Consider the following 22,438-nt stretch of genomic DNA (forward strand, 5'->3'; position numbering starts at 1 on the left):
TTGAAATGTAACAACCGCAATAATAAGAGATACCTGTCTCTAGACATGAAATCCGAGAACTGCGGGGTCATTATTAGAGGATCAGTTGACCAGTATTCAAGAATTGTAAGTTTCTTCATTCTTGCCATAAGCATTGTCACGGCGAAAAAGACGTACAGTTCTTCAGGTGTGGTTTCCTTCCATTTCTGTAGCCTTGAACTTGGAGACGGTGGCATTGTTTGCGTAACAAACACAAAGTACTTGTTTGTTTCAACTGCTATATGCTCCATGATTTCTTGTGAAAAGAAGCACTGAAATACATCTAAAACCGCTGTTTCATCATGAATCACACCAAATGGTATACCCGATGAACTGTCATCAAAAGTGTGTATTACAGGACTAAACATATTACCCATGCGCCATTGAAATAAATCAGGTTCGGAACGAATTCTTTTCCTGGTTTGTGGAGCTGGTACTTGAGGCTCAGCACTATCACTGTCACTAGAACTGTAATCACTACCCAAATCACCGACATCTGAGTACTCTTCCGATTCAAGGGTATTCACAGCTTCCATAAGTTCGAACTCGGAAAGAACGCGCCGTCCGCTACTTGAAGCCATTTTTGGAAACCCTGGATACAGGTGCTTTGCGGGACTGCCAACCTAGGTTGCGCGCTGAGCTGAGTGCATTATTTCAGATATTTGACCGTAGATAGCATTAAAATGCAGTCTCCGTTTTGACTGATGGCCCATTATACTGCTAAAAGATGTAGCTTGCTGCCTCTCAAGTTTGAAAAACAAAGTAAACTCCAAAGGTATATATTTCCTGTTCAGAACTTTAGCTTAAGTTACCGACGAGATATCTCGGGCGCAGCAAGGACATGACGCATTACCGCGCCCGAGATATCTCGGGCGTAGCAGTGTAAAGGTTAATGGCGGTTAAACAGGAGTGACATATTGGGGTGAATTTTTTGAAAGACTATATCTACAGAATATCTGAGAAACTTAGAATGATACAGACGTAAAAAGTGGTATTTGGAATCTCCTGTAAATGTAAAGAAACATAAGTGATTTGTTTTTTGAAACTCCTCTTAAGGGGAACTAAAAAGGGGGTGAAATTTTACAATGAGAATTTATACAGTATATCTCAAAAAAAAAACTGAACATGTTACAGAAGTGAAGAATGGTATTTTTTATCTCTATTAAAAATAAAGGAATGTGTATTTTTAGTTTTCAGAAATACCCCTTGGGTGGAGGGGGGGGGGGGTTAAGCGACTGAAAAGGGTGTTGAATTCTTTTAATTAGGCTACTGTTATCTCAAAAATGAAGGTGTTACAGACATGAAATTTGATATTTGGAATCTGCTTTAAAAGTAAAGAAACACGTAGGTGAAAGAATTGAAAAATTAATTGACTTAATTGTATGAGAATACTTACATGTATTAAAAACTAAAGTTGTTAGGGCCTACAGACATGAAAATTGGTATTTGGATCTCCTTTCAAAACAAAGAAAAATGCCTTTGGGGGGCAAATCATCTTGGGGGCGGGAGTGAAAAGGAGATGAATTCCTTTCATGAGGACACATAAATCAAAAACTGAATAAGTTACAGAGTTACAGTCGTGATAATTGGTATTTAGAAGATCCTTTACTATTAAAGAAACAAGTACTTTTTGCCGGAAATTTACTTAGGGGGGGGGGGGGAGTAGTAGTGTGAAAGTGAAAAAAAGTGAATTATTTTAATCTCAAAACTGAAGGTAATAGACGTGAACATTAGTGTTTGGAATCTCCTTTAACATAAAGAAACACGCCATCTTTTAGGTTTTTTTTTTTGGGGGGGGGGGGTTGGCTAAATAAACTTAACGGCGGTGGGGTGTAAAAGGAGGTAAGGCCAATTGATTTTACTGTTCATAATGTATTTATAAGGAGCCTCCGTTGCTCAGGCGGCAGCGCGCCGGCCTCTCACAGCTGGGTTCCGTGATTCAAATCCCGGTCTCTCCATGTGACATTCGTGCTGGACAAAACAAAGGCGGGACAAATTTTTCTCCGGATACTCCCGTTTTCCCTGTCATCATCATTCACTCCAACAACACTGCCCAATATAATTTAATTTCATTTGTCATCCATTAATCATAGCCTCAGAGGAGTGCGACAGGTTTCGGCTGCCAGCACAATTCCTATTTTCGCCGCTATATTGGGGCTTTATTCATTCCATTCCTGACCCTGTCGAATGACTGAAAACAGGCTCTAGATTTTCGATGTACTTATAGTGATCATAAACAGATCATTTTTAATCTTTCCTGGGTTCGTTTTCAAGAGCCATTTTTTCCTTCGGAGAACGTTCTTAGATTACAGTAGATTCTCCTGGCATATAAATAAAAATTTAAACACATTTGAAATAAACGATAGGAATGAGATTGACCGTCCAATTTTTCACCTCCATAGTAAGGTCAATAATGCACGGAAGTATGTCATTTGTATGGCCAGAAATCCAGCACACTTGCCTACGCGCGACAATGGTGTTGGTCACATTTTCAACAATGACAATGGCAGCAGATGTAATTTATCGCCAAGTAGCGGTCTTGCATCTTGCTGTGGGGTCCAGAACATCTATAATAATAATAATAATAATAATAATAATAATAATAATAATAATAATAATAATAATAATAATAATAATAATAATAATAATAATAATGTTCTGGACCGTCGTCAAATGTGCGGACCACGCTGAAAACGGTTCCTGGACGGGTAATGACTAAGAATGCAGTCCGGCCGCGGGTTCAGTATCGCCAAGGCACCCAAGACGACACCACGCTGGATCTCCTGAAGGATTTGACCCATATTAAAAATGCTTATAGGAAAAGATGGCAAAGATTATGGACCCAACTGACCGGGTGGAATACCTGGACTTAGCACGGGAAGTACGAAAAAGATTGCTGGAAAGAAAGATTGAACAATGGGAGGAAACTTGCCATAATCTATTAGAAAACGAGTCAGATCACGTATTTTGGCGGATTCTCTCAGAAAACGAGTCAGATCACGAATTTCGGCGTATTATATATAAAACAATAAGCATTCAATTCTAAATTTCAGTATAATACCGTAGAGAAGCACGGGTATCTTGTTAGTATATATATAAAAAAAACTTGTCCTGACTGACTGACTGACTGACTGACTGACTGACTGATTCATCATCGCCGAGCCAAAACTTCTGGACATAATGAAATGAAATTCTGTGGATACATTTATAGTACAACGTAGGTGCTCGCTAAGGGAGGATTTTTGGATATTCCGCCGCTAAAAGGGTGAAAAGGGGGGTGAAATTTTAAATTTAGTGTATCTATATCTCAAAACATAAAAAGTTTACAGATGTAAAAATTGGTACTTAGATTCTCCTTCAAAAATAAGGAAACACGTATTTTTTGGTTTTTGGAAAATCCCAATAGGAGGGGTGAAAAAGGGGTTGAATGCCTTTAATGATGATACGTATATCTCAGAAACGGAATATATTACAGACCTGAAAATTGGTATTTGGGATCTCCTATATAAAAAAAAAAAAAAGGAAACAAGTGGGTTTTTTTGGAAAATCCAATTAACGTGGGTTAAACAGAAGTGAAAAATTGGGGTGAATTTTTAGAAAGACTATATCTACAGTCTATCTCAAAAACTTAACATGTTACCGAAGTGAAAAATAGTACTTTTTATCTCTATTAAAAATAAAGAAACATGTATTTTTTGTTTTCTGAAAAAAAACACTTGGGTGGAGGGGTAAAAGTGACTGAAAATGGGGTTGAATTCTTTTAATTAGAATACCGATATCTCAAGAGCTGAAGATGTTATGGACGTGAAATTTAGTAATTGGAATCTCCTTTAAAAATAAAGAAATACGTATTTTCTGCTTTCGAAAATCCCCCTAAAGGGGAGGGGGAATTGAAAAATAAGTTGAATTATTTGTATGAGGATACTATTACCTCAGACGTGAAAATTGGTATATGGAATCTGCTTTAAAATTAGGAAACACATTCTCAGAAAATCCAATGAAGGTGGGGGGGGTAGGTGACAGAACTGAAAAATTAATTGAATTAATTGTATGATACTTACATCTAATAAAAACTAAAGTTGATTGTTACAGACTTGAAAATTGGTATTTGGATTTCCTCTAAAAACAAAGAAAAAAGCATTTTTGGGGGGAAATCATCTTGGGGACGGGGAAGAAAAGCAGTTGAATTCCTTTTATAAGGACATCTCAAAAACGGATGGAGTCGAGATAATTGGTATTTAGAAGATCTTTTACTATTAAAGAAACAAGTATTTTTTGCCGGAAAATTCACTTAATGGAGGGGGGGGGGGGGGAGAGTGTGAAAGGAAGTTTAAAAAAAGAATTATTTTTATGGGGATACTTATATCTCAGAACTGAAGGTAAAGGACGTGAACACTGGTATTTGGAATCTCCTGTAAAGATAAAGAAACACGCTTTTTTTTTTTTTGGGAGGTAAATCAACTTAACGACAGTGGGGTGGAAAAGGAGTTGAGACCAATTGATTTTACTGTTCATAATGTACTTATTCCGATCATAAACTGATCATTTTTAAAATTTCCTGGGTTCGTTTTCAAGAGCAATATTTTCCTTTGGTGAACAGAAAGTTAGATTACAGTAGATTCTCCTGGCATAAAAATAAACATTTAATCACGTTTGAAATAAACGCTAGGAATGAAATTGACCGTGCAATTGCTCACCTCTACAATAAAGTCAATAATGCATGGAAGTATATCATTCGTGTCGCCAGAAATCTCGCACACTTGCCTACGCGCGACGATGGTGCTGGTCACATTGTCAGTAATGATAATGGGAGCAGATGTAATTTACCGCCAAGTAGCGGTCTTGCATCTTGCTGTGGGGTCCAGAACATCAATAATAATAATAATAATAATAATAATAATAATAATAATAATAATAATAATAATAATAATCTGGAGCGTCGTCCAAATGTGCGGACCGTGCTGGAAACAGGTTCTGGCCGGGTAATGACTACGATTGTTGTCCGGCCGCGGGTTCAGTACTGCCAAGGCACCCAAGAAGACACCACGCCGGATCTCCTAAAGGATTTGATCAATATTAAAAGTTCTTATAGGAAAAGATGGGAAAGATTTTGGGACCCAACTGACAGGGTGGAATACATGGACCTAGCCCGGGAAGTACAAAATCGATTGCTGGAAAAAAAAAAAAAAAAAAAGATTGAAAAATGGGAAGAACTTTGCCGTAATCTCTCAGAAAACCAGTCAGATCAAGAATTTTGACGGATTCTCTCAGAAAACCAGTCAGACCGTGAATTTCGGCGGATTATATATAAAACGTTAAGCATTCAATTATAAATTTCATTATAATACCGTAGCAAAGCACGGGTATCTTGTTAGTCATCTATATATATAAAATAATATGGACCGACTGACTGACTGACTTATCACCGAACCAAAACTACTGGACAGAATGAAATGAAATTTTGGGGATACATTTATATTAGAGTGTAGGTGCTCACTAAGGGAGGATTTTTTGATATTCCATTGATAAGGGGGTGAGAAAGGGGGTGATTTTTTTTTTGCTAGTGGCTTTACGTCGCACCAACACAGATAGGTGAATTGTTCAATCAATCAATCAATCAATCAATCAATCAATCAATCATTCAATCAATCCTGATCTGCATTTAGGGCAGTCGCCCAGGTGACAGATTCCCTATCTGTTGTTTTCCTAGCCTTTTCCTAAATGATTTCAAAGAAACTGGAAATTTATTGAACGTCTCCCTTGGTAAGTTATTCCAATCCCTAACTCCCCTTCCTATAAATGAATATTTGCCCCAGTTTGTCCTCTTGAATTCCAACTTTATTTTCATATTGTGATCTTTCCTACTTTTATAAACGCCACTCAGACTTATTCATCTTTGTCAGTCCTGTTCACCCTGCCATTAATTAGATTTTCCTAAAACAAAAAATATACGAGTTTCTTCAATTCTAAAGGAGATTCCAAATACCAATTATATGTACAGAACAGGAAAAATGCCAAACATCAAAGTATGGGAACTCCAGAAAACAGATAAGAAAACCAAGTATCAGAACCAAATAAAAACCCTGTTACCAAGAGATGAAAGTAAAAAAGGAGAGGCACAATGGACCAGACTAAGGGACACATTGGTTAAGGAAGCAACTGAAGTTTGTGGAAAGACAAGTACGAGAACAAGGAAGAAGGAAACAACATGGTGGAATGAAAGAGTGAGAGCAGCAACCAGGGAAAGAAATCTCTTGCAGAAAGAAAGGTATCGGGAGAAAAATAAACCGGATCTTACTAGAGATGAGGCAAAGATCAGAAACCTCGAACAATTACACCAAAACAAGAAACTGGATGTTAAAAGAACAGTGCACAGAAGAGAAGACCAAGGCATGCAATACATTCACTCAGAAACTGGAGGAAGACAGCAGAGGCACTAAGAAACTACTGTATAGTGTTAAGAGGTAAAAGGAAACCAATGAATACCGTAAAGGCACTTTAAGATGAAAATGGAAATCTGGTTAGGACAGAAAGTGACATGAGAAAAGTCCTGAAGAACCATTTCGGCCACCTACTGAATAGACCAATTCAAGAACAAAATACAGAACTGGAAATCCAAGCCAACAATGAGGAACCTCCCATCACGTGGACAGAAACTGAGACAGCTTTAAAATATATGCCTAAAGGAAAATCTTCAGGTGCAGATGAAGTGAATGCAGACATGATAAAGGCAGCAGGCAACCAGGGTACACAGTGGCTGCACGGAGTACTAAATGCCATATGGACAGACAACAAAATACCTGCAGATTGACGCAAGGGTGTTTAACTCCCCTGTTTAAGAAAGGCAGCAGTCTGAAACCCACCAACTATAGAGGAAAAACACTGCTGTCTAATGGGCTAAAAATTCTAGAGAAAATCATACAACGGAGATTGAGAACCATCATTGAAACACAGAGGAGCAATATGGATTCAGAAGTAACAGATCAACAATAGATTAATTTTTAGCACCCGCATGCTGATGGAAAAGTATTGGGAGAAAGGCAAGAACCTGGTCGTTGTATTACTGGATATAAAAAAGGCCTGTGATAGTGTTGTAAGAGATAAGATCTGGGAGTGCTTGAGCAAAAGAAATGTGCTTGAAGGACCGGTAAGGAAAATTCAGATGTTGTACAAAGACTGTACTAGCTGTGTACAAATTGGGGAAGTTCAATCATCATGGTTTGAGACCAAGAGTGGAGTTCAACAAGGAAGTGCACTGTTCCCACTAATGTTCATCACTGTTACGGACAATATAATGAACGTTAAGGAAAAGTTAGGTGAACTGAATGCAGTGGCCTTTGCTGATGATATCATGATTTGGGGTGAAATAGAAAAGGATGTACAGACCAGACTCAACGTATGAAAATCCCAGTTCCAGGAATATAACTCCAACATCAATGAGACCAAGACAGTGGTGATGGCAGTCAACAGAGAAGGGCGTCCAGCAAGTGTCAAACTAGGAGAACACCAGCTAGAGTGTGTGGATAGTTTTCCTTACCTTGGAAGTATAATCTCCAGAATTTGGTCAGAAAGGAAATTACAGAGTGCAAAAGGGATCAGAATTCTACCAACAAGTTAGAACACTTTTATGGGATGACATTATTCCAAAACTAGCCAAACTGATGATGTTTAACAACTATTTCATACCAATATTGACCTATGGTATTGAAGAGAGCACCCTCACAAAAAGAGATTCATCAAGACTGCAAGCATCAGAGATGAAATTGCTTAGATCCACCATCCAGAAGACCAAGCTGGACACGTTAAGAAATGAGGAGGTGAGGAAAGAAGCCGGAATAAAGACATCCGTATTAGACCGAATCAGCACTCTAGACTACAGTGGTATGGGGATGTGATGAGGATGGAGCCTACAAGAACAAACTGAATAATTTTGGAAAGACAGGTGGAGGGGAAAAGACCTGCAGGAAGACCTAAACCCCGATGGATGGAAATGATCAAGTTTGATCTAGTTACCAGGGGATGGACAGTGGATGATTTTCTTCATGACAAGTTGTACATGGACAGGAATAAGTGAAAGAGGCTCAAACAGTACCCAAGAAGCTGGAACTGTACAATGATAATGATTGTATGTTCTGGAGGTTTCTAGAGTAATGTGAAATCATCTATTGCCTTGAAGAATCACACATGAGATTACATCATAATACTTATTACACTTTATTGATTGTAACACAAGAAAAGATGCTGCAATGTACCTGTTCACTGGTTGGCACCTGCATACAAGATATGCAAATTTAAAGCATATAAACAATTACTGCAATTAACTGTGAAAATAGAACTGCAGACACAGTGTTCTGCCAAAGATTTTGCTTCCCTTAATTATTCAGAAAAGTCAAAATCATTTTGTGCATGTGAAGAAAGTTTTGAATTATTTAAGCACAGTACTACTACTACTACTACTACTACTACTACTACTAGAAATCAGTTCTCCGATGGTCTTCAATGAAAAAAAATGAAATGGCGTATCGCTTTTAGTGCCGGGAGTGTCCGAGGACAAGTTCGGCTTGCCAGATGTAGGTCTTTTGATTTGACTCCCGTAGGCGACCTGTGCGTTGTGATGAGGATGAAATAAGGATGAAGACAACACATACACCCAGCCCCCATGCCAGTGAAATTAACCAATTATGGTTAAAATTTCTGACCCTGCCGAGAATCGAACCCGGGACCCCTATGGTCAAAGGCCAGCATGCTAACCATTTAGCTATGGATTTAGCTGATACAAGTCACTTAAACCAGCCTCAGTCGTAACATTCAGGTCAATATTCACATAAACTTCTGCCATGATGTTTATGAAATTAGCCTGATTGAGTACAACCTGCAAATTAACTGTGCTGATACAAGTGGTTTCATGTACCTCATCATTCACAATTATTCCTGCCTTTCTGAAACAATGCTTCACAGTTTCTTTTGAGAACTGCATAATGGACTCTGCGATCCAGACCAAAGCAATTTTTTTACGTCACACCAAAAGGGCTAGGAGTGGGAAGGAAGCGATCGTGGCCTTAATTAAGGTACATCCCTGGCATATGTCTGGTGCGAAAATGGGAAACCAAGGAAAACCACCTTCAGGGCTGTCGACAGTGTGGTTCAAACTTGCTATCTTTGGAATGCAAGCTGATAGCTATGTGAACCATACCCCACAGCCACTTGCTCGGTACAGCTTCCTTTATTGAAACAGATCATGCAAGTTTTGAAGAAGAGGAAGCTGAATCCATATTTGAAACGATTCATTCCATTACTAATTTTTGGTATGGTAATTTAGTCTTGATTACACCTTGGTGCATAAGTTAAATAATGCTTGTGTGTAGGGCTGAAACCACGCAAGTTTTACATGCAAAAGTTTTAGGTATGGACAACATGAAGCATTGTTGAGGACCAAAGAGAATACCCATTCTGCTTCCATATCTTCTTGTTAAGTCCATGGAACCATTCTACCATTAGTGAACCAGTCATCCATGCCTTTTTGTTCAACTTCCCAATTACTGGAAGCTGTTTCTGTAAATGATTGTTTCGTTTTTTTCCTTTTACATCTCCCTGGTCATAAAACATACAAACACACTAGCTTTTCAAAAGTTTACCTCTTGAACTTGATAGAAAATGCCTGGTAAAATAAACCAGAGTCATCACCATTCCAATGTTTTTGGTTCATATCCCTCCATTAAATCACAAACTTCCTCAGCCCACTCCACCACAAATTCCTTGTTTACATCTGCAGATTCTCCAAGAATACTGTTGAAAACCACAGAAAGTATTTTTCTGAATCTTTCTAGTGAACTGTTGGCTGTCTTAAAATCTGTTTTTCCTGATCTTTCTGCTACTTCAAGTTTTTTGTTGTAGAATGTTATCTGGTACACTTTTCTTTTGCTGCAGAACTAAAAAACCAGTCCCACACTACATCATTTACATCTTTGCCCAGTGTGACCTTCAGTTTCTTCTCCACCAAACCACTTCCATTCAACTTGGCAGCAGCAGCAGCTTCACAGTTTCTTTTGAAAACTGCATAACGGACTCTGCGATCCAGACCAAAGCATTTTTTTTATTTATTTTTTTTACACTGCACCAAAAGCAGCAGCAGCAGCAGCAGCAGCAGCAGTTCTATCATTACATGATGTGGCCTCTTTAAGTTGTGAACTCAGGTAAGTCTTTAGCAGAACTCTCCAGGTGGAGCAGCCTTGAGCAGTTCTCTGACAGATAGCACCAGCTACTCTCAATGTCCTTGTCCCATCTGCCTGGCGGTCTTCCTCTAGGTCTCTGATGAGCTCTTGGACTCCATTCTAACACTAGCTTAGTCCATCTGTCATCTTCCCTTCGAGCAATATGTCCAGCCCATTGCCATTTTAAGGTGGCTATTCTATCAAGAATGTCATTAACCTTAGTGACTGATCTAATGTCATCTACTCTCTTCTTATCTTTCCTTGTAAAACCCAGCATTGACCTAATGATCTATTGACCTACTAATGCTTAATTTCCACCATTGTTTTTAAACATTCAGAAACTTGTGTTTTTTCCCGTTTTAAATTTGCTGACAATCTATTTCATGTATAGTTTATAACTCTTAGGTTCTTCAGTCTGTTGAAACTAATTTTGAGTAAAAATTTATAAACTACCTGAAAGTGAAAACGTACAGTAAAAGTAATACACCTGAAAAAAAACTTAATTAAAACATATATACTTGATGTTGAATTTATATTTTTCACTTGCCTCCAGTAGTGGCAATTGGAAATTAAAAGTAGGGGGCAAAATTCTTTTTACAGACAACAAAGTACGTGGGTTTGTGGGATAGCGGGGGGGGTATATACCTCTGAGCAAATTTAGATAGAAAGGTAAAGATTGGCAGCCTACTAACTTAACTGTGGTCATAATAGTTTGAGATTTTGATTCAATACTATGCAATAAACTTTCACCAAAGGAACAAAATTACACATGTATTACCATTACATAGAAGTACGGTGTGATTATACAATTAAAAATCATTTAGTATTAACTACACACTAAGAGACTGCCAAACTGACAAATGCGCAGGGCAGGCGGGTGAACGGTACCTCTGTGCCCATGACCTTAGCAAAAAATCTCCCCTGCTACTCTTCCCCACAGAAGATGAAAAGTCTCTACTGCTTCCTGTGCGCTACACAAACAGGTTAACCACAACGAACGACATTTTATGCAAATTTCCACTAATAATTTTGTTAAGAAAATAAGGAAAAAATTATCTAATAAGACAACAGGGCTTGTACAAATTGCTTGATTTAATAATTGCTATAATTCCTTGTTTCAGCCAGCTAAAATGGAATTGCCACTACTGCTTGCCCCTATCATTTTTCCTTGGTGTTCAAATTAAAGAAGTCTTAGTTCTTTGAAGCTATCAATATCTATGGACAGTATGATTACATTAATAGAATAGAACAATACATTTCTTAATATATCATTCCCCCCCCCCGTGGTAAACTAACAAATGTGCAAATTGTCCCAAAAAAGAGAGAGAGCTGAAAGAAGTTGAAATTACTCATGTGAAATAAATTTTTAAATTTAATTATTGGCTTTATGTGTTAGCCATTCAGAACAAGCTGCAGATGTGAGACTGTCAGAGGGTAGACATTATATAAATCATAAAATCTAGACAAAAACTTTAGAACTACAGGTTCCCTAGTTTGTCACATTCGCTAGTTTGCCACAGTCAGGACGATATGTATTATCTTGTAAGTAAGCAAGTCAAACTTACAGATAAACTATTTTAAGAATTTATCAACCAGAGAACAATGCATTTTTATGCTTTATCTTATCACTCGCTAATGAATATGAAGGGATTCTTTTGCAGAATAGTTAAAGGACAGTTATATAGTATTTGCTCCCAGATAAGTGGCGGAAATTGGCTGACCAGATAGGGACCCTAATTAAAGCCCTTAAATAAAAAGTAATACTATATTATCACAAGTTTCTTGCAGTGAAGCTTACTGCAAAAATCATACAGTAATTTTGCAAAGAGTTTCATGCATTTCAGTATACTTGAACTGTTGAAACTGTACTGTATTTTCTGTTGAACACAGTACGGCAGAGTTTCAGTTATCAACACAACTGGTTCTGCTAAGTACATGTCTCTAATAATATTGTTTTTACATCCCACCAACTACTTTTACAATTTTTTTAAATGCTGAGGTGCTGGAATCTGGTTCTGCAGGAGTTCTTTTACTGTACATGCCAGTAAATCTATCAACATAAGGCTGACATATTTTAGCACCTTCAAATACCACTCAACTGAGCCATGATCAAGCCTGCTAAATTGGGCCCAGAAGGCTAGCACTCTACCATCTGAGCTACTCAGCCCAGCAAGTAAAGGTCATTTCATACATACTTTAGCATAAAAATCATGGAACCATGGAATTTTTCTATTAAGCTCAGGTTTCTGCTGTGTAGAGGTGCTGTTGTGGTCAGGTTTCACAGTATTTTACGGTAATTTCATAATAGGTGGCAAACATTGGGTGTGTAAAAAGTATACTAATAGTTTGTGGTGAATTTAATCGTGTTATTTGTTTAACCTTCCAACAATTGCAATACATTCTAAAAGTGGGCCACCTAGAGGGCAATGCTCTCTCTCTGGCCAGGAATTGTGACCGACTTTGCAAGACGATAAGGCAACAGAATTTTTTCCTGTGTGTTGAGTTCACCCTCAATGCATAACACCAGTTGATCACAACCAAGCAATTGGGCCTTTTAATACAACAATCATTAATAGTTCTAATTTACTGATCTGGCTTACCTAATTTTCCTGGACGGCTGAGCTTCAAATGAACTTGCTCCAGTTCCTCCAATCCAGTTGTCATTTCAGTCTTTATTACATCTGCAAATGACATGTATGCTTCTGCAATGAATTCATTTCCTAAGAAGTCTTGGTCTTTGATGGTGAACAACACCAAACCATTTTGAATTTCTTGCTGCTCAGGAGTTAAATTACTGTGAAAAAACAGATGAGATAATTTAAAATTCCAAGTAAAGAGCATGGTGTAGAATCAATCAGGTATGTATAATAACAGTAAGAATAATGAAATCTTACAATGTAAAGGACTCATCAAACAGCGGAAAGAGAGTTCGTTTATGAGTCTTTGTTCTTGGTGTTTGAACATTAATGAACCTGTCTGCTGGGAGAAGACTAATTTTCACATAAGGATCACAAGAACCTGAAACAAAGAATTTAATATATTTAATGGTAAAATTCAGCAGTTCTCTTTTCCATTTAGAATATCTTGCCTAAAAGGAAGATATTATTATCATTATTATTATTATCATTATTATTATTATCATTATTATTATTATTATTATTATTATTATTATTATTATTATTACTACTACAACAACTTCCCCCATGCGGAGGCTGCCACAAGGACAAATATTTGTACTTATCTTCAGTGGTGGCTAGTGAAATTTTTCGGTAAATGTGCAATACAGTAGAATCCCACTAACTTCTACTTCCAATAACCAGACATTCCATATAACATGAAAAAACGGCAAGCACTAATTGTTGTTGTTATTTTAATCACTAGAATACAGTAAACAATAAAAACATTGGAAAAACATTTTAACAGTCTACCTTTTGGTAAATCAGTAGCCATGTTTGTCCCTCATAACTTGACTTCAATATGTTGATCAATGGACCAGGGCATTTTGGAAGCACTAAAGAAGAGATATAGACGTCAACTACTTTCTTCTCTTAGCCATGGAGGAAGGATATGAAATGATTGATAAGCTAAAGAAAATAGACATGTTGGACATAGTGCAGTGGATACTTTAATCTTGGAATGAAATCTAGCATAAGCCTTGTTCATTCCTGAGGAAAGTTGCTAGACCATTCAGGAAGCTACTTTCAGAGAAAGCAGGGAAGAAACAGAAAATTTTGAAATTGTGGACTTATTGATGAAAATTCCAGGCTGTGAAGATGTTACTGGTGGTGATGTTGGAGAATGTATGGGGTAGGATGAAAATTGTGAACTTTTAGACAGTGAAATAGTTGCACTAGTAAAAGAGAATGAAAATTAAAGCAAAGATTAATAAGAAGATGAAGAGATGGAGGACAATGTAAAAGTTAAAAAATGACTCAATGAAGGACTGCAGGCTGCTGAAGGAATGCTCTTTAACATGGAGGAGCAAGGTTTATCTGTTATGGACATTTTGTTTTTCCATCGTCTACATCGTGAAGCTGTACGAAGATGACTTTTTTTTCTACAAAGAGCTAGTCATTTCTTTAGTTTTGTATGTTTCTTCCTTAATTTTTAACATTTATTTTAGATTCTGTTCTACATTTCTGTGTCCTGTTTTTTGCTAGAACATTTATTAGAGTAATACACAGTAAAATATCATGAGATATAAATAACCCACCCCTTATTCCATAAATCTCGTCACATTGAAAATAGACACCTTCTCGGTCCACATTAGGTTGAGTTTGTGGGACTCTAATGTATAAGCACAGGTTTCTTATAAGTAAATCTTAATGCTGTGTAGAAATAATGGAATACTGATAAGATATAAATATTTGCATTAATAGATATGCATGCACTTTTAATTGAAAAGTTAAACAGTACATAATATATTAAATACAACAAATGAAAAATCACAATGCTTAAACCAAACACAAAATGCAATGCTTACACAAAATAGACATAAATTAAAACCATGTACTGATTCTTGCATTCCACCGAGGAGACCTTTTTCTTTATCCCTAGATAGCAGCCAAGTTCCATCACAGGCACTCATCATCCCAGGTGTCTTGAAAATATGTATTGGAACCTGGAGAACTTTCATTACATTAAGGCACAGTGGTGGGGTTACAGACAGCAACAAAATACTATGCCTGTGCATTTACTTGGCTTAAGGCCATCTCCAAAATAACATCAAGACTAGCATATCCTCCCACAAAGTGCTTTGCCTCACCTTATCAACAAGTTCATCGCAAATATTGACATTGTCAAAGTATTACCAGGCTGCAAGTGCTGCAGAAACAGACTTATTGGTGACTTCATGAGAAATAGCACCAATTTTAAATTCAAAGAAATATTATTGGTTGCTTCTTTTCACAATAGTTGTTGCATAAAATAGTGGCATAAAGTATAAAACTGTTAAATCAAATGACTTCAGGTGTGCATATGGGATCTTGTGATATAGCCAGCCTCTGCTTCCACTTCTCTTTCTTTATTTCTTCATTTATCATCATTATGCTGTGTTTCTAAACAAGAGTCATCTCTCATTTGTCATCTCTCATATAAAGTGTGAATATGTTTATGAATTTAAAAGTTACAAGAGTTCATAAATCTACTTCGTAAAGCTCATCAAAGGTTAACCACCATCCCAGAAATCAGACTACAATCACAAGAAACAAAATCTGGTCTCGGAACCTCTAACTGTGGAAGTAGTCAGTGGGCATCATCAAGACTTTGAAAAATAACAAAGCACATGGAGAAGATGGGATTATTACAGAACTTTGGAAATATGTCAACGACAGAGCGATCGTTGAGCTGATGAAAATCCTGAACAAAATCTGGGAGGAGGAGCTGCCAGTGGAATGGACATCAGTGTTGATATACGGACTTCATAAAAAAAGGAGAAAAAGCAGGCATCAATAATTAAAGTGGAATATCATTATCACCAGAGATGTGTAAGATTCTTTCAAAGGCTCTGCTATATACCATAGAGCAGAAAACCATTTGGAACCAAAAATTTTTAATATCAAAGTGGTTTTTAAAAAAGGCAGGTCATGTATGGAACAGATCCTGAACCTGAAGTTGATCACTGCATATCAAAACAGAAGAACAAGAAATTCATGCTCACATTTATGGTCTTCAAAAAAGACTATGATGTGGGAGGTAAAAAAATGCTGATCTATATCCAGAAGAAATGGGTCTAGATTGGAAGACCAGAGAGTACATTAAACAGACTGTCACTGACAACATCCCAGGTCAACTTCATGGGGATAATATCAGAATTCTTCGGAATTAAAACAGGGATAAGACAGGGAGATGAACTTTCTCCCCTTCTATTTAATTGTGTTCTTGACAAGGCAATTAGAGTGTTAGAGTGTAGCACCAGAAAATGCAAGAAATAGGCAGTATATGAGTGGGATACAAGAACAGAGGAATTGAAGTCTACTGTCTAGCCACTGTGGATGACATTGTGGCTCTGTCAGTGTCAATAGATGAGACATGGAACCAGACTGCCTAGCTCCAGGAACAAGCAAATAAGGCAGGCCTATGGATCTCCTTTGAGAAAAAGACAGTATATGACCAACATCGAAACAACACCCAGATGGATGACAGTAGAAGGAGACAGGATTAAGAAAGTAGAGAAATTTAAATATCTAGAAAAGAGGATAGAAAACAACCTGTCACAAAAAGGGGCACTGATATTAATAATCAACAAGATGTACTTTGTGTGCAAAGTAAACAATAAAAACACTGGAAAAGTGTTTTAACTGTGTACCTTTTGGTAAAGCATTACAAATGTTATTTCTGCATATATGTACGTCATCCAAATGCATTAGGTTCACTTTTCATTTCAAAAAGCTGTTGAGTTTAAATTCCTAATTGATACTCGTGTATTAAAGATTGAACCATGTCAGAAATGAAGACATCTGATGGTGATTGGGAGTGGCACCTATCCCAGAGAAAATGTGAGATGCTACAGCACTCTAATTTGATCCTGGAGTTTCTCTATCCTCAGGTTGCCCAAGAAACGATGGTTCAACTGCATCAAGGAAGACGTGCATCTTGTAGGCATCACTGAAGCTTACACCCTTGACTGCAGGAAGTGGAGGATGGTATGTTTAAAAGCGGACACTGCACCAATTCAGGACTAAACACTAGGAAAGAAGAAAAAGTAGTAGTAGAAGAAGGTATCAATGGCAGAACAGTCATTGTATCATTTAGTTGCTGCTCATTTAGTTAACGTCCAGCCAACATGTGGAAACAACTCTGTTTACTGCTGTGTGACTGTTTTTTGTATATAAGAAATAAATTGACAAGAGCTTCCACCTTTTCAATACAATATATCAAGTAAAAGATACTACATCAGTCTTGGAACTATTTTCAGCCACTTAGTGGCCATCTTCAGCCAAATAAAAATTGAACAGATTATGTGATAACTAAAACATATCACAAAAGTTTAAATTTCAGTGAGGGTTCCACCTTTTCAATACAAAGTGTATGTTGCACAGGGTAGTGTTTACAACATGTTTTTATTCAAGGGACCAATTTAGCCTAAATTACAAAATTAGCAAAATACATAATAATTTGCAGTTTTAGGCCAGGAATGTAGACGATACCTTTGTTATCCTTGACGATAGAATTGCTGATGCAAATTCCACTCTTAATTATTTAAGTAATTTAGACCCCCATATCAAATTTACCTTGGAATCTGAATCTAAAAAAGCATTACATTTCTTGGACCTCATGATAAACAGACTACCTTCCTCATTGAATTATAAAATATATAGGAAACCAACTCTAACAATGACTACCATTAGAAAGGATTCTTCACATCCCAATGCACATCAGTGTGCTACTTATAATGGCTTGATAGACAGAGCCTTAAAAATACTTTTATCTAAAGAAAACCTAAACAAAGAATTGAACACTATCCGCTCCATTGCCAAATTCAATGGATACGATAATTTGTTCATAGAACGAATCATCAATAAATTCAAATTTAAAGTCAGGTGTCTACCGATTCAAATGTAACAACATTAGACAGACCAGAAGAAAATTTAAAATTAGATATATGGAGCATGTCAATGCCATCAAATACAACAGGTTTCTGGCAGTTGGTCAACACTATAGATCAGGACATTGAAATTATCAGGAACATAGCAAAGACTCCACTCTTGACATTACAGAGAACTGCTTTATTCATTTCGACCAGTTTTTTAATCCCAATTTTAACCTCAATGAAATTTTGGAAAAAGCTAATATCCTCTTTGACTTTTTAATTATCTAGAAACATCCAAGTTTCAAACAGGCGTTCGATATTTCACGCTATTCACAATACCCTATCACGCTACAAGCCCCCACCATATTGCCCCTCTGATCCGCCTTAAGCACCTCCCTCTCCCGCTATCCCTCCCCACTCCCAATTACTTCCTCTGGCCAGGCCTACATGCTTTAGTTTGCATCTCCTCTCCACACGGTAAATTACACAGCACACCGAGCAAGGTGAGCCTCTACATTTAACCACACAGGTCATTCTTTTGCCTTGGCCCATTAAGCCCTCATATCTACACTAAGTTGTTTTTATTTTATTCTTCAGGCTTCACAAATTCCATGTTGGACTGAGAAACCTTAGCCTACAGTTAAACAACATACCACCTAATTACGTACCTGTAACAAGAGTATTGGAAGACGTTGCTGATTACAACAACAGCACTGCTATTTTGTTCTTAACTGACACCATACAGAGGAGTAGTTTTGTGTGTCCAACAAGATGTGTACACCAAGTTTATATCACATCCTTAACCTAGCACTTGAAAGTGCTTCATCTAAAGAAGACTATTACACAATTAATGTGTTGTAAAAATACATCACCACACTTGAATGTACGACATACACAGAAGACTTTTACGTGTGCATACGTGTTGCAGAAACACGCCAAATATTTTATAAAAACCCTCAATTTTTTAAATGTGAAACTGTTGTCAAAATAATTTTGTGTCACTATGTTTATAAATATTGTTGTTATAACCTATTACGTATTTTGCTAGTTTTGTAATTTAGGCTGATGATGACTCCTCAGAAATGTGTCGAAACCAGTCCCTTGACTAAAAAAATGTTGTCAACACTATCCGGTACAACATACATCTTGCATTGAAAAGGTGGAACCCTCACTGAAATTTCAACTTTTGTGATTTCAGTTCAATATGGAACCATAATGAAGTTTATTACTTTAAACTAAAACATATGGATACCAGACAAAGACAATGTTGCAGGAATAACAACATTAAAGTACATACAATAACAAAAATTATGGTAATGATCTTCTTGTCATAATATGATGTCTTTAAGTTGACTTAGGACCACAGACAAAGAAGTAAATCTCTAATGTCTGATGTAGAACAAGCACTGACTTGCTGGAGGAAGCAGACAGGCCATGTAAACAAAGGAGTGGATAGGGAACAAGCACTCTTTGTAATAAACGTAAACAACACTATGTAGGGGGAGTAACCTCTCTTTCTTGCACTGGGTACATTGGTGAGTACACTAATCTTTAGAATCATACTGAATATCATGTTGATATTGTATAAATGCTGTATTTTTCTTCTGTTAGCTCCAGGTATTTGCACTAGTTTGTAATAGATAAGAAACTTATAAATAATAATAAATAAATAATAATAAATAATAATTTGCACTAGTTATCGATTGACTTCTTGACTGATGTCTTTACACAAGTAGTACTGGAATGTGCATGTGGCCAGAGTTGTTATTGCTGACTCCTAGGTAATTTCAGATAGGGTATAACTATAAACACCTAAAACAAGATGATCTTGATCGATGCAAAACTCTGCTGACAAAAATATAACTGTTCGAGAAATTGGAACTGGTGGAGAGACAAATTCTGAGGAAGATACTGGAACCCCAAAGAACAGAGGAGGGATCATACAGAAAGAAAAGAAATCACAAACTGTACCTCAGGATGGAAAAGATCTCTGACAAAATCTGGAAGAGGAGAGCCATGTTCTTTAGACACATCTAGAGAATGGACCCAGGAAGACTGCCAACCAGGCAGTAAGGATTTTTGAGAACAGGAAAAATACAGTGTGCTGGCATCAAGAGGTGAAGGAAGACTTGAAAAATTTGTAGTACAAGGAATTGAAGTCAGCAAGAGGAAGGCTTACAAGTTGAAAGCAAAAACACTAACAGTTTCCAAAAATTATAGATCCTGGGTCCAAGCAAGCACCATGGTCAGAAGAAAGGAGAGACTGCAGAGTGAAAGAACGAAGGGGTACTGGGTGAGGATCAAAGCCCAGAAGTGGCTCAAATCAAGCTAATATGATCCACACTTGCCCAATGTGACCAATAATAGTAATTTTATTGAATTCTATCTACAAGTTCCAGTAGAATTGAAAACACTCACCATTACTGTCCATGGAGTGAAGATTTCTTGCATTCATAATGTATATCCTTAGCAAGTCCTCAACAAATTGAGCTTTGACTGTCAGGAGACCAAGCTGCGCTGTTTCCATTACCTGCTGTTCTTGTAACCTTTGAAGATGATACTGGTGAATGAGATCCCAAGTATCCATACCATGCAATGACAAAAGACTTTCAATTTCTTTCAGAACTGGAGAGTCATCTGTGCTATTCTTTTCATCCCCATGTTTGAAGAAACCTACGAGAATTTTCAACGCTTCATGAAGGTTTGAATAAAACGATGGTGGCCTTCGTTTCTGGAAAATGAAATTTTACAATCTTAGTCACCATTTAAAATGTTTAACACTAGAAAAACAAACTCTTCATCTTTCGAAGAACATTCAGGAACTGCAGAATGTTAATAGCAAGATAATGTTAATAGTGAGATACTGTAGGTTTCTAAGAAACAGAAACTGCAACAAACAAAACAATACTACAATTAAATATTACTTAAATACTCAGAACATGAGGTATAACAAAAACACTGCAATTAAATACCACCTGAATGCTCAGAACGGCAGATATAATACAGAGATTTTAATTCTTGATTGCAAGAACATTCAATAACATGATATAGTTATGCTAGGGTACATTACAGAAAAGAGAGGGAGACACCCCACTCACTCACACCAAAACATAATATTTTGTGGTACAAGTTCCTGCAGTAATGTTGCAAATCATAGACAATGAGAAACAGCTCAAAAAGGGACTTGAAAGTCAAATTATTAATCTTTTTTTTTTTTTTTTTTTTTTTGGCTTTACGTCGCACAGACACAGATAGGTCTTGTGGCGATGATGGGACAGGGAAGGGCTAGGAGTGAGAAGGAAGCGGCCGTGCCTTAATTAAGGTACAGCCCCAGCATTTGCCTGGTGTGAAAATGGGAAACCACAGAAAACCATTTTCAGGGCTGCCAACAGTGGGGTTCGAACCTACTATCTCCCGAATACTGGATACTGGCTGCACTTACGCGACTGCAGCTATCGAGCTTGGTAAGTTATTTACTATGAAATACATCTTCCTTGTACTTGTGCAACCAAGACTATCCAATCACTCAACAAGTCCAAAAATTTACTTTGGAACTATGAGTATGCTAGGCTATCACTTTGTCCATGTTCCCAGCTAACAGTGTATACAGCAAGCCTAAGACATACGGGAGTAACCATGTCCCATGCACAACAGCTTAGGCTTTCATGTCTGGCATCTCAATGAAAGCAGATTAAATATTCCAGGGTTGTAGTTCATGGTCCAATTGGGTTCCTAGTTCCCAATGTTTCACCCGAAACTGCATCCAGTATTTTAATGGGTCCCTCAACCATTTGATGGACCAGAGACTTCTTGTACAATAACTTGGAAAATGAACTGCCATTTGATAGGGTATGGAGGGATGTAAACACTATTGCGTGTTTCTTTGGTGGTAGGTAATGCGGTATGTTGTCTGAATATGAAAAGGAGAGTGTTGGGACGGGCACAAACACCCAGTCCCCGAGCCAGGAGAATTAATCAGAAAATATTAAAATCCCCGACCCGGCCGGAAATCAAACCTGGGACCTTCTGAACTGAAGGCCAGTGTGCTGACCATTCAGCCAACGAGTCGGACTCCACCAGAACTTCATTCCCATAATATTATTTCTCCAAGTCGTATAGATGATATAAGGGGGAGACGTGTGGCAGTGGTGACACCAGTGTATTACTGTTTTGAAGAGGGTAAAAGTTTAGCAGTGTATGGCCAGCTGGAACTATAGGTAAAAGAGAAGGAACTTTTGTTCACTACGAGTTAGCATGTCTGATATACTCTACCAAAATTCACCACAAGCTGGTAGAAATTTATAATCTAGGTGAACACTGAAGCAGAAAGTGCATTGATGGCGCCAGTAGTTTCAAGAAGGATAGTTAAGACCCAAATGGCCATTAACAGTTACTTGAGGGAACACCACACAAGTTCATGAGATGATTAAATATAAGAGATGCTTGACAGTGAATGATGTAATGATGAACTGGATGTAAGTCATGTATAAACTCTTAGAATTATCCCCTACATTCTATATTACTGTGGTGAGTGCCTTGTTAACTCATTCTTGTCCTTAAATCTCAGGGAATGAAAATAATCTTGTAGCATTTCATGCAGTACCAAATAGAAGAAGAGCAGTTCCTTGATAGAAACCATAGAGATGAATACTGGGTCAGCATTTCACTCCAGGTAGAG

At 37.4% G+C, this 22,438-nt stretch overlaps 1 protein-coding gene across 5 annotated transcripts in view; it reads right to left on the minus strand.

Annotated features, from left to right (window-relative positions):
* Nucleotides 1-22,438, minus strand: part of stac (C2 and C2B_Munc13-like domain-containing protein staccato) — a 338,745-nt gene that overhangs the window by 20,064 nt on the left and 296,243 nt on the right. For all 5 annotated transcript variants that reach the window (XM_067140968.2, XM_067140967.2, XM_067140966.2 and 2 more), the window contains 3 exons: nt 20,179-20,491; nt 13,124-13,247; nt 12,830-13,023 (listed from right to left, as the gene is read on the minus strand). In XM_067140968.2, the coding sequence (XP_066997069.2) occupies nt 12,830-13,023; nt 13,124-13,247; nt 20,179-20,491 (631 nt within the window). The remainder of the gene's footprint in view (nt 1-12,829; nt 13,024-13,123; nt 13,248-20,178; nt 20,492-22,438) is intronic.

This window comes from Anabrus simplex, chromosome 2 (assembly GCF_040414725.1).
Source record: "Anabrus simplex isolate iqAnaSimp1 chromosome 2, ASM4041472v1, whole genome shotgun sequence".
Lineage (NCBI taxonomy): Eukaryota > Metazoa > Arthropoda > Insecta > Orthoptera > Tettigoniidae > Anabrus > Anabrus simplex.